The following is a 13280-nucleotide window of genomic DNA, read 5'->3' as shown; positions in this document are numbered from 1 at the left end:
CGTCTTATAATTCGATAGAGCCGGCTGCACGCACGAAAAAACATGACTCATGCAGCGTTACCTCGCTCTGAGGCGTTCCATGTAAGGCTTGAAGTGCAAGCGAGAGCGCGGAACGAGCGACAAAGAAGCACAATCGGCCTTTGTTGTCACGTTCAACTATCGTCAGTAAACCGACTTTACAGACAACCAATTTTTTTTTAAAATTATATAGACTAGCGCTTGGCTGCAATCAGACCTGCTAGCAAGTGATGATGCAGCCTAAAATGGAGCGCGCTTGCCTAGAAGTTGCCTATTCACTCTTGACTTGAAGGTACCCATATTTATAGGTGGAAGGGAAAACTGACGGGTTTGACGGGACGACTGACGGAAAAAAGGGTTAGTAGAGTTCTAGGTTCGATTACCGGCAGGGGTTCGGAATTTTATAATTTCTAAATTTCTAGTCTGGTCTGGTGGAAGGCTTCGGCCGTGGCTAGTTACCATCCATCGTGGCTAGGTCTTAGGCTGCATCATCACTTGCTAGAAGGTCTGATTGCCAAGCACTAGTCTTTACATTAAAAAAAACCTTCTGGCTAAGTCATACCGCCAAGCGATTTAGCGTTCCAGTACGATGCCGTGTAGAAACCATAGGAGTATGGGTTTATGGAAAACTGCCATACCCTTTCCAGGGTAGCCCGCTTCCATCTTAGACGGTATATCACTTACCACCAGGTGAGATTGCAGTCAAGCTAACTCGTATTGTATAAAAAACCGGCCAAATGCGAGTCAGACTCACACACCCAGGGTTCCGTACTCGGACGGATGGACGGACGGACAGACAGACAGACAACCAAGTGATCCTATAAGGGTTCCGTTTTTCCTTTTGAGGTACAGAACCCCAAAAAATAGTCTACCTCGTTGGCCAAGTGCGGATTTGCAGACTTCACACACCTTTGAGAACATGGAGAACTCGCAGGCATGCAGGTTTCCTCACGATGTTTTCCTACACTGTTAAATCAAGTGATATTTAATTACTTACAAGTGTAAATTAAAAATTTATAACACCCCCGACAAGTAAAGGTTACAGTAACTAGAAAAGAGCTGATAACTTTCAAACGCCTGAACCGATTTTCTTGGATTATGGCTAAGGACACTCTCGATCAAGCCACCTTTTAAACAAAAAAACTAAATTAAAATCGGTTCATTACTTTAGGAGCTACGATGCCACAGACAGACACACAGATACACACGTCAAACTTATAACAGCCCTCTTTTTGGGTCGGGGGTTAAAAACGCAAATAACTCTGAAAAGTTAGAGGTGCGTCCGAGATCGAACCCCCGACCTCCAAGGAGGCGGACGTAACCACTAGGCTATCGGCTTCTACCTATTATTCACCCAAAAAAGTCTGTTACAGATTCTCCAAGACATGATGGTCGAGATAGATTACGACGCGGATGGCACCGTCTCGCTCGATGAGTGGAAAAGAGGGGGGTGAGTTACCTTGAAAATATTTTTTTTGACGTGACAACGCAACTGCATGCACGAAAAAACATGACTCATGCGGCGTTACCTCGCTCTGAGGCGTTCCATGTAAGGCTTGAAGTGCAAGCGAGAGCGCGGAATGAGCGACAAAGAAGCACAATCGGCCTTTGTTGTCACGTTCAACTATCGTCAGTAAACCGACTTTACAGACAACCAATTTTTTTTATAGAATATTAACCATGTTAATCATGAATACCTGCTCCCCTTTCCCCTCCAATTAAGCGTAAAGCTTGTGCCAGGAGTGGGTACGACATAGTGCAACGGGTGGGGTTTGAACCGTTGACCTTTCGGAATTCACTCCGCTCCTCAACCGTTGAGCTATCGAGGCTCTTCCATCTTAGACTGCATCATCACTTACCGCCAGATGAGATTGCAGTCAAAGGCTAACTTGGATTTTAAAAAATCTGACCTTACCAAGATACACGGCAGTGTGTCCAAGCCAAGTTCTAATAATAATATTGTATATCAAATCTTTGAAAAGAGCAACCGCCGAGTTTCTTGCTGGTTCTTCTCGGTAGGAAAGGCATTCCGAACCAGTGGTAGATGCTTTTGACGATTCAAAAGAACTTGTAAAAGTCTAATTGAATAAAAATATTTTGAATTTTGAATTTTAAGGATATTTTATTTTACAGTATGACAACAATACCCCTACTAGTACTCCTGGGTCTTGATACGAATGTAAAGGAGGACGGCGAACATGCGTGGAGGTTGAAACACTTCAACCGACCGGCGTATTGCAACCTTTGTCTCAACATGCTCGTCGGTTTAGGGAAGAAGGGACTCTGTTGTATATGTGAGTAGAGTTCAATTTTCAATAATTTCAAGTTTCTTTACTTTGTTAAAAAAATATTAATTTGTAAAAAATAATGCATACTAATATTATAAATGCGGAAGTGTGTCTGTCTGTCTGTCTGCTACCTTTTTACGGCCCAACATTTTAACCGATTCTGATGAAATTTGGTACAGGGTTAGCTTGTAGTTAGTAATTACTAACTTGTAAAATTAACACTAAACGTTGATTCGCGTTGTTCACGCATAACGCATGGAAAGCACTCTTAAGTTTAGCAAAATAAACTTATACTAGATTCGAAACCAAACAAAGTTCCATCATGGAGCACGAGCGAAGCGAGCTCGTAAATTTTCTTTAACTTTACAAAAAAATAATGTACGAAATTGTGCGTACAGTTTGCAAGTTCACGGTGCACGAACGTTGCGTGCAACGCGCGCCGGCGTCGTGCATCGCTACCTACTCCAAGTCCAGACGCGCTCCGGCTACGCTGGCGCATCATTGGGTGGAAGGTATAAACTCTAGAGATATCTTGTATAGAAGCAGGCTTTACTTTGCGGAAGTCCATGATATACAAGGAACCAATAGCTTAATGGTATAATCCGCCAACCAACGAAATCTATATGGTGCAACATGCAGCATGCGACATGCACCACCCGCCCTCCCACTGATAAACATGCAGGAAAAGACAGCCACCAAGCAAGCCACACGTACCACCACCACGCAGCATCACACAAATCCCAACACCACTCGACGCGCGTTTCTCCCCGACACCGGAGCATCCTCAGGAGATGTAGACCTTACGATGCCTATAATTGCAAATAATTGCCTATAATTGTAAGGTATTAAGCTTTTGGTTCCTTGAACTAATTAATATAGTTTATGACAAGGAAGTCTTCGTACATTTAAATGATAGCAAGTAGGTACATACATATGTAATTTCACCGTGTATATCTGGAAGGTGTTGGTTTCAGGGAATTGCCACGGCAAATGCGCGCGGTGTCGGAAAAAGATCAAGGGATACAATGGAATCACTGGCCTGCACTGCCGATGGTGTCATATCACTGTAAGTAATGCTTTTGTCTGCTGGGAGGCTTCGGTCGTGGCTAGCTACCACTCTGTTGGCTACACCGCCAAGCAATGTTGGGTTCCGGTATAATGCCGTGTAGAAACTAAAGGGGTACCCTATGGGTTTAGTAAAAACTGCTATACCCCGCCCAGGATAACAGTTTTCTTGCTTTGTAATGAGGATTTTCTTGCTTATACTACAATAATGGATTTCTTGGTCCCTTTCCTTGTTTTAATTTATTAATTCATTCACATATTAGTTCTTGACATATTAGTCAACCATTTAATTAACATTTCATTCATCCGTTATTCAATGATTTTTTATTCGTTCACATTCATTCACTCATTCTTTCAGTTCTTTAGCTCTAATTAACGTATTTTTATAAATTTTCAGCTTCATAACCGTTGCGTGGGCAGTGCTGGTGGCGCTTGTACTTTGGGTCGTCATGCGAAACATATTCTACCACCAACGGCTATCCGACCACTCGTGCTGGACCGACAACGATCGTTGCCACATCGGAATAACACTGAACAGGTAGGTGAATGAATTAAAGAGCGAACGAATGGAGAAAGGTGGTGTAATGAAAGTCCTAAAGTGTGAGTGAATGATGTCGAATGAATGTCAGTCATAAATCTATTTTTGGCTTATTGAGTAATTAATTTAATTATTATAGATTTTATGCAAGGAATGTCTTAATTTAAGTTTTACTATTTAGGAGTTTTAGATTAAGCATGTTGAGTTAGCCTGTAAGTGAGTATACATTGATAGTCCTAAGTTTATATAAGTCGTCATAATTAGTGTTCTTTGTATACCGTTGGCTTCCTATTAAATAAAATAAAAAATAAAATAAAATATATACGTGTGATAGCGAAATAAAATCGTTTATTGGATAAATGATTCGGTATTGTTTGGTCATTTAATTTAGCTTTTATCTGCGCTTGTTTTACTTTACGAATAACTTTTAATTTAAGCTTTTTTAAACTGGCTTGTAAACTATTTTCGAGATATGGTCCCGATGAAAGTTAAAAAGTTAATTTTATTTTGTTTTGTTTTGTTTTGTATGCGTCAAAATTATAACCAGTGATTATTAAAATTTTAACCAGTGATTACGTACTAATACTCTTTGTTTTAACTAACGAAACTAAAATATTTGAGTGAGATTTATTTAAATTATATTTTCAGCAATCGATACCAGTCTCAATCTCCCTCCCGATCTCAATGTCCACTCCGACAGAAGAGAGGAAAGAAGAGAAAAAGGAACACCGAGCTCCTCCCATCTCTTTCCAAATAAGTCCACTCGAAGGGACATGCCCTTTACTCGTGTTTATCAACCCTAAGTCTGGGGGGAGGCAAGGGTCCAGGGTTTTGAGGAAGCTCCAGTATATTTTGAACCCTAGACAGGTTCATGATATAGCGAAAGGCGGGCCAATGCAAGGTTGGTTTGTTTTATGATTTTTCTATGCTTATATTTCTTTTAATACGATCTCACTGAAACCTCATTTATTAATTTTTTCAGTCGACCTTTAGACCGTTCACTTAAAAACTATTTTTTTATTTGTTCATCAATGTGTGTTAGTTTTGTTGGTTTGTTCTTTAAACAATTGAGCCTCAATAGCTCAACCGGTAAAGGAGTGGACTGAAAACCGAAAGGCCGACGGTTCAAACCCGGCCCGTTGCACTATTGTCGTACCCACTCCTAGCACAAGCCTGACGCTTAGTTGGAGAGGAAAGGGGAATATTAGTCATTTAACATGGCTAATATTCTTTTATAAAAAAAAAAAAACAACAACACACATTAACACACACATATAAAAAAATACATTCCAACAGATCTTTGGCTGCTGTGACATTTTGTATGGATATAATTAAAGGGTTGAAGGCTGATATACGCTACTTTTTATACCAGCAAATTAATTAGTTTCCACGGGATTTTTAAAAACCTAAATCCTCAGGGACGATGTCGTGGGCATCAACTAGTAAAATATAAATCTTTTCTTTATTAATTCATTAATTAATATCATACATTCTGTAAACATCACTCTCATAAAAATCATTCATTCAATCATTCGTTCTTTAGTTTTTGAAATGATTTCATGTGAGATTCCTTTATTTTTAAACGTTTTTTTTGTTGGCTAGGTTTACAAATGTTCAAAGACGTAAGAAACTACAGGGTGATATGCTGCGGGGGCGACGGTACAGTTGGCTGGGTTTTGGAAACCATGGGTGAGATTCCTTTTTACTTTTTCAGAGCCTCAATAGCTCAACCGGTAAAGGAGTGGACTGAAAACCGAAAGGTCGACGGTTCAAACCCCGCCCGTTGTACTATTGTCGTACCTACTCCTAGCACAAGCCTGACGCTTAGTTGGAGAGGAAAGGGGAATATTAGTCATTTCACATGGCTAATATTCTTTTTAAAAAAAACTTTATAACGCTTTATTAGGGTTCCGTGCCGAAGGGTACCAACGGGACCCTATTACTAAGCCTCCGCTGCCCTTCCGTCCGTCTGTCTGTCAGCAGACTGTATCTCGTAAATTGTAATAGGTAGAGTTGAAATTTTCACAGAATGTGTATTTTTATTGCCGCTGGCTGTAACGACAAATAATAAAAATTTCAAAATAGCCGCCTTAAATTTTTTAAATAAATTTAAATTATTCAAGTGTTATTTCTTGTACGATGGTATGGAACCCTTCGTCTGTAAGATCGATTCGCACTTGACCGATTTTTAATTATATTTTTTATTTTTAATGAAAAATTTGCTTTTGACTGTGACTTCAATTGAGGTATTCTTCACAAAGAACGCAAAAAATAAATAATAAACGCTATAATATTGATAAAGTTCACAATGTATTGCAAATAAAACACCTGACTGACGCTAGAGGTCAACGAACATTGCGTAGATATGTGTCGCGGGGTCAATGGCCCCGCCTACACGTGGCAGGAGCATTGTGGGTTTGAAAAATACTGAATACCTACCTAAAACTACAATTATAAGGCAAATGGTAATTAGTATTGGATAGTGTGCTAAGTTTTCACTAGTCTTATATTATTACACCGAGTATATTGTTTGTGCTACAGATAAAGTGGAGACGGAGATTCGGCCCGCAGTCGGAGTAATACCACTCGGTACAGGCAATGATTTGGCTAGGTGTCTTCGGTGGGGTGGAGGGTACGTACCTACTGTTGATGCGTGGATGATAAATTAAAGATATTTCTTCTAAAAATGAATTTATTGGCGCGCAGACCGTTTGGGTTTTTAACAAAGAGAAGAGAACAAAGGAAAATTATAAAAACGTAAAATGACAATCTAGAAATATACAAAATTGAGGGTTAGTAAAGAAAATATGTTGTATGAACTGACATTTAACAAACAGATAACAAATGTATGATTTTAGATAAGTAAGATTTGAATTTAATACATGAAATATATGTTATGTAGTTAGTTAATTTATATTTAAAATATATACAATACAAAAAATACTAATAGGATAAACAATTATTTATAGTCTTTGTCAACATTATTAAAACTATTCGCAACAAAGTGCATTTGCCGAGATGAAGCTGTAGGCGCTTCAACACCTACTTGTACTTAATAATATTAGACCAATCCTATCAAACTACAAATCAGACTATGATGCCCTTATACCCATCCATACTAATATAATAAATGCGAAAGTGTGTCTGTCTGTCTGTCTATCTGTTTGCTACCTTTTTACGGCCCAACAGTTTAACTGATTCTGACGAAATTTGGTACAGAGTTAGCTTATATCCCGGGGACGGACATATGCTACTTTTTATCCCGAAAAGTCAAAGAGATCCCGCGGGATTCCTAAAGATCCATCTACTTAACCGATTTGTATGAAATTTGGTACTGAAGTAGCTTGCGTTCCTGTTATCGAAATAGGTAACTTATTATCCCGGAAAATTAAACAGTTCCCACGGGAACTATAGAAATCTAAATCCGCGCGGACGAAGTCGCGGGTATCCTCTAGTCGTTAATAATTCAATACCAAATTTCATATAAATCGGTAAAAACGGATGGACCTTTAAGAATCCCGTGGGAACTCTTTGATTTTCCGGGATAAAAAGTACCTATCTTAGTCCCCGGGATATAAGCTAACTCTGTACCACACATAAAAATTGGTTAAATCTAGCCATAGACAGGCACACTTTCGCATTTATAACATTGGTATGGTTTTATGATAATTATCTCAATTTCCAACGTTTTCAGATATGAAGGAGAATCAATTCACAAGATATTAGATAAGATAGCACGAGCGAGCACCGTCATGATGGATAGATGGCAGATTCATGTTGAAAATTCCAATGACGAGGTAAAAAAAAAAAACAGCAAAAAATCAAAATTAAAGCTTTATTTATTTTATGTAAGACAATTAGTTTCCCTTATGCTATGAGTCACAACTCTACCACCGGTTTGGTATGAAATTCTAGTGAGAAGAGCTCGCAAGAAACTCAGCAGCTGCTCTATTCAAATCGTAAAAAGTTACAATATGTAGCAATACAACTACACCATCTTGTGGGAAACTGAAAGCTCAGACATTTTTGGCTAAACTATATTTTTAACCGACTTCCAAAAAAGGAGGAGGTTCTCAATTCGTCGGAATCTTTTTTTTCTTTTATGTATGTTCTTCGATTACTCAAAGACCAGGGGTCTTTGTAAACTAATACGACAACGTAGGCTTATGGCATTCTTATTCCGACAGTGGCAGTATCATCCTCACAGGTTTATATAAAAATCTTTACTTGAAAAGGTCCAGTTTAAGAAATTAGTTCTAGTATCGACTAATTTATGAGAATAGTCGATACTAGAACTAATTTCTTAAACTGGACCTTTTCAAGTAAAGATTTTTATATAAACCTGTAAGGATGATACTGCCATTGTCGGAATTAGAATACCATAAGCCTACGTTGTCGTATTAGTGAACAAATTGCGAAAAACCAAATTAAATTTGAATTTCGCGAGCAGGCCGGTCTCATGCCCCTTAAGCATATAAAGAAATAGCTGATGCCCGCGACTTCGTTCGCGTGGATGTAGTTTTTTAAAAATCCCGTGGGAACTCTTTGATTTTCCGGGATAAAAAGTAGCCTATGTGCTAATCCAGGGTATAATCTATCTCCATTCTAAATTTCAGCCCAATCCGTCCAGTAGTTTTTGCGTGAAGGAGTAACAAACATACACACACACACACACACACACACACACACACACACACACACATACATACAAACTTTCGCTTTTATAATATTAGTGTGATTGTATCGTATTGTATACTTTTCAGGCTCTTGATTGACATACCTATCTACTTGTGTGTGTGTTTTCAGTGCGAATTCGTCCAAATGCCAGACTCGGCGCCGCACCCTACGTCCGTCCCATACAACATAATCAACAATTATTTCTCTGTAGGCGTTGTAAGTATTAACTACTACCTTCTTTAACACTGGAATTCATAGTCAAGATAGCGGCTTGATTGAATGATGTGACCACAAATTCGCAGTTTTCAGCTTTATTCCTGTACTTGTGCTATAAGACCTACCTACCTGCCAAATTTCATGATTCTAGATCAATGGGAAGTACCCTATAGGTTTCTGGACAGACAGACAGACAACAAAGTGATCCTATAAGGGTTCCGTTTTTCCTTTTGAGGTACGGAACCCTAAGATAATTAAAATAATGATTTTCCAGGATGCAGCAATCTGCGTAAAGTTCCACACAGAAAGGGAACGAAACCCGGACAAATTCAGTTCCCGGATGAAGAATAAATTGTGGTATTTTGAGTTCGCTACGTCGGAGCAATTCGCTGCGAGCTGCAAGAATCTACATGAGAATATTGATATTGTGGTAACTATCATGGGAACAATATTATTATTTGTAAAAGTAAAAGTAAAATATTCTTTATTGTACACCAACAAGACATAGTAACATATAAATAACATTATAGATTTATGTACAAAAGGCGGCCTTATCGCTAAAATAGCGATCTCTTCCAGGCAACCTTAGGGTGAGGAGATAATAAAAATTAAAGAAAGTGGAAGGGGTGTACTAATAAAATAAAATAAATAAACATAATGTATATATATAAAAAATTTAAATATATATAAAATTGTAGTATAGAAGCAGGCGTTATTTTGCGGAAGTCCATGATATACAAGGAACCAAAAGCTTAATTTGCTATAATCCGCCAAACCAAAGAAATCTGTATGGTGCAACATGCAGCATGCGACATGCACCGCCCTCCCACTGATAAACATGCAGGAAAAGCCAGCCACCAAGCAAGCCACACGCACCACCACCACGCAGCGCCACAAAAATCCCAACACCACTCGACGCGCGTTTCGCCCCGACACCGGAGCATGCAGCGTGGTGGTGCGTGTGGCTTGCTTGGTGGCTGGCTTTTCCTGCATGTTTATCAGTGGGAGGGCGGGCAGTGCATGTCGCATGCTGCATGTTGCACCATACAGATTTCTTTGGTTTGGCGGATTATAGCAAAATAAGCTTTTGGTTCCTTGAATTACATTATTTACACTAAGTTCATTTTAGGTACATATTAGTATCCATTAGCCCCGGGGGTTCGATCCCGGGAACGCACCACTAAATTTTTGGACTTATGTGCGTAAATATCACTTGCTTTAACGGTAAACCAGGCACAATTTGACAGTTTTAATTTAAATTTAGAGCTGACAAACCTCGCGACTTTAGCTGCTAGCTTGTACTAAAACTTAGAGTCTTCAAATGTAAAATTTATGTTCCATCCTTTTTTAGCAATACTAAAAGGAGGAGGATGCAGATACTCTAAATTTAGTTCGGAGAAAGACAACAGAATCGGCGCCATTGACTGTTATCTTTTTTTTTCTCTCTCATCTGGCTTTACAAAGATTAGCCAATGATAAACCAAGTTTGTAGTAATTAGTAACAAGTTAGGGAAACTATACAAGTATGTACTTCGTCTCGCCGACACACGGACGGCACCCCTTTAGAGCGCTTTCCAGTCAGTTTAACAAAAAAAAAAACACTCCAAAAAAGCAGGGCACGCCCGATAACTAACACCAACACACACGAAGTCCGACTGTTATCTATTACTTGAAGTAACTTAGTTTATATTGTATTAAGTATTAATCTTTCAGTGTGATGGATCCTCTCTGGAGCTGTCAAAAGGCGTAGCCCTACAAGGCGTAGCTCTACTCAACATTCCGTACGCGCACGGGGGCTCCAACTTATGGGGTGCTAGTGGGGCGCACAGGCGGGGGCGCTTCCCTAACGCACAACAAGGTTAGAGAATCATAGAAATACTGGCCAAGTGCGAGACGGACTCACACACGAAGGGTTCCGTAACTTAATATTTTACGTAGAATAGCATAATTAAGAAGTGAACTTAGAATTTTTTGTTACAGATATAGGTGACAAGTTAATAGAAGTGATCGGCTTAGAAAACTGTTTACATATGGGGCAAGTCCGGACAGGTAAGTAAAAATATAAAATACTAGAAGATGCCCGCGACTTCGTCCGCGTGGATTTAGGTTTTTAAAGATCCCGTGGGAACTGTTTGATTTTTCGGGATAAAATGCCTATGTCAATTATAGGGACGCAAGCTACCTCGGTACCAAATTTCATACAAATCGGTTAAGCGGATGGGTTCTTGAATCCCGTGGGAACTCTTTGATTTTCCAGGATAAAAAGTAGCCTATGTCCGTCCCGGGATATAAGCTAACCCTGTACCAAATTTCGTTAGAATTTATTAAACTGTTGGGCCGTGAAAAGGTAGCAGACAGACAGACAGACAGACACTTTCGTATTTATAATATTAGTATGGATATAAATTCAATTTTTTTTATTTTAATGAATGAAAGAACGAATGATTGAATGCATATTTATTTATATTATTTTACAACTAACTGATGACTTCGTTCGCGTGGATCTAGGTTTTCAAAAAATCCCGCGGGAAATCATTGATTTTCCGGGATAACAAGTAGCCTTAAATGTCCGTTCGTCCGTCCGTCATTTCAACTATCTCTATACCAAAAATCAATTCAATTGTTTGCTTAGTAAGGGCGTGAAGGATATAATACTCGTATTCCATTCCATCAGCCTGTATGCGTCCACGACTGGACATAGGCCTTTCCAAGAGCGCGCCACCAAACACGGTCCTCCGCCTTCCTCATCCACCCGCTCCCCGCCACCTTCTTCAGGTCATCGGTCCAGCGGGCAGGAGTTCGTCCCACACTGCGCTTGCCGGTACGCGGTCTCCACTCCAGAACATGTCTGCCCCATCGGCCGTCGGTTCTACGACAGACATGACCTGCCCATTGCCACTTCAGCTTGCTAATCCTTTGAGCTATGTCGGTCGGATTTATAATACTAGTATAGACGAATGAATGATGAGCAACTGATGGTTTATGTGCAGGTCTCCGAGCGTCAGGGCGTCGTTTGGCGCAGTGCAGTTCAATAACAATTACCACCAAGCGCACGTTCCCCATGCAAATCGATGGTGAACCGTGGATGCAGCCTCCTTGCAAGGTAAAATATAGTCTTACTTTAAAAAAAAACGGTCAAGTGTCAGTCAGACTCGTGCAGCGAGGGTTCCGTACTCGGGTATTTTATCCGATATTTTGCACCATAAAACAAAAACTATTGTGCATAAAAATAATAAATCTTTTATCATATACAAACGCTTACATCAAAGAATTGAAAAAAAAAACGAATTCATACTTAGTATTATAAAATGCGAAAGTGTCTCGCTCTGTCTATCTGTCTGCTAGTACAATGATAGCTTGTGATGAGTAATTTTTATCCAGGAAAAGTTATCGAATATGATTCAGAAAATGATGATTTGAATTTTAATGATCCTGGTTTCTATTTTCAGATCACCATAACCCATAAGAACCAAGTACCAATGCTGATGGGGCCAGCGCCAGAAAAGGGACGAAGTTTCTTCAAACTGTTCACTCACTGTTAGGTCTCGCTCACTCATTCCAATATAACTCGTTACAGGTCAGAAAGAGACATATATCGACTCTGTTGCGACAGCATCGATGTTAACCTCAGAACAATGAATAGTATTGCAATTCTGTTGGGTAAATTCTCTAAACTAAATTGACTGGTCTAAATGTACGGTCGGTCTCAGAATTCGAGTAGCAATTCCGCGGAACTATTGCATCAAAAACCTGTCACATTTATGACCTTTTTAGGGTTCCGTACCTCAAAACGAAAAACGAAACCCTTATAGGATCTCTTTGTTATCTGTCTGTCTGTCCGTCCGTCCGTCCGTCGAGTCTGTCAAGAAACCTATAGGGTACTTCCCGTGGACCTAGAATCATGAAATTTGGTAGGTAGGTAGTTCTTATACTGCACAAGTACAGGAATAAATCTGAAAACCGCGAATTTGTGGTTACATCATTTAAAAAAGAAATTAAAATGTGTTCCAATTTTCAAAGTAAGATAACTATACCAAGTGGGGTATCATATAAAAAGGCTTTACTTGTTCATTGTAAAACAGATTTTTATTTATTTTTATGTCTAGTTTATTTAGATTTTTATTTAGTTTTATGTATAGTTTTTGATTTATCGTGCAAAATGCTGGAAAAAATACCCGAGTACGGAACCCTCAGTGCGCGAGTCTGACTCGCACTTGGCCGTTTTTCTATAAATACGCCACTTAACCTTAGCTTTATACGCAAACTGCCATCTTGATCTGTCGCGTGATAGATAGGTATTCGATGAACTTTGAAATAATTTAAAGACCTTTTCAGAGACACTCAGGGATTTTGGAGTTTGGACGCGTTGGGTACATTTTTAATGACATAATATCTCCATCGATGTATATGGATTAGCCTTTCCCATACAATTCCATACGCAAAAATTGAACCGCTTGAATCTTACGTCATCGTCATTG

General features: G+C 39.3%; 1 protein-coding gene across 1 annotated transcript in view; it reads left to right on the top strand.

The window, feature by feature from the left end:
• LOC123878970 (diacylglycerol kinase 1) overlaps window positions 1–12546 on the top strand; it is an 84378-nt gene extending 71832 nt beyond the window's left edge. Inside the window, exons 10-24 of the mRNA XM_045926374.1 lie at window positions 1392–1468; window positions 2152–2312; window positions 2705–2818; window positions 3281–3372; window positions 3769–3909; window positions 4558–4810; window positions 5512–5598; window positions 6451–6541; window positions 7604–7706; window positions 8716–8802; window positions 9077–9232; window positions 10516–10660; window positions 10783–10851; window positions 11793–11905; window positions 12252–12546. Coding sequence (XP_045782330.1) covers window positions 1392–1468; window positions 2152–2312; window positions 2705–2818; window positions 3281–3372; window positions 3769–3909; window positions 4558–4810; window positions 5512–5598; window positions 6451–6541; window positions 7604–7706; window positions 8716–8802; window positions 9077–9232; window positions 10516–10660; window positions 10783–10851; window positions 11793–11905; window positions 12252–12344 — 1782 coding nt within the window. The 3' untranslated portion in view covers window positions 12345–12546. The remainder of the gene's footprint in view (window positions 1–1391; window positions 1469–2151; window positions 2313–2704; window positions 2819–3280; window positions 3373–3768; window positions 3910–4557; window positions 4811–5511; window positions 5599–6450; window positions 6542–7603; window positions 7707–8715; window positions 8803–9076; window positions 9233–10515; window positions 10661–10782; window positions 10852–11792; window positions 11906–12251) is intronic.
• The last annotated feature ends 734 nt before the right edge of the window (window positions 12547–13280 follow it).

Source organism: Maniola jurtina, chromosome 27 (genome assembly GCF_905333055.1).
Source record: "Maniola jurtina chromosome 27, ilManJurt1.1, whole genome shotgun sequence".
In the NCBI taxonomy this organism is placed as follows: Eukaryota; Metazoa; Arthropoda; class Insecta; order Lepidoptera; family Nymphalidae; genus Maniola; species Maniola jurtina.
The sequence above is the reverse complement of the archived record's forward strand: the minus strand, read 5'-3'. Positions and strand labels throughout refer to the sequence as shown.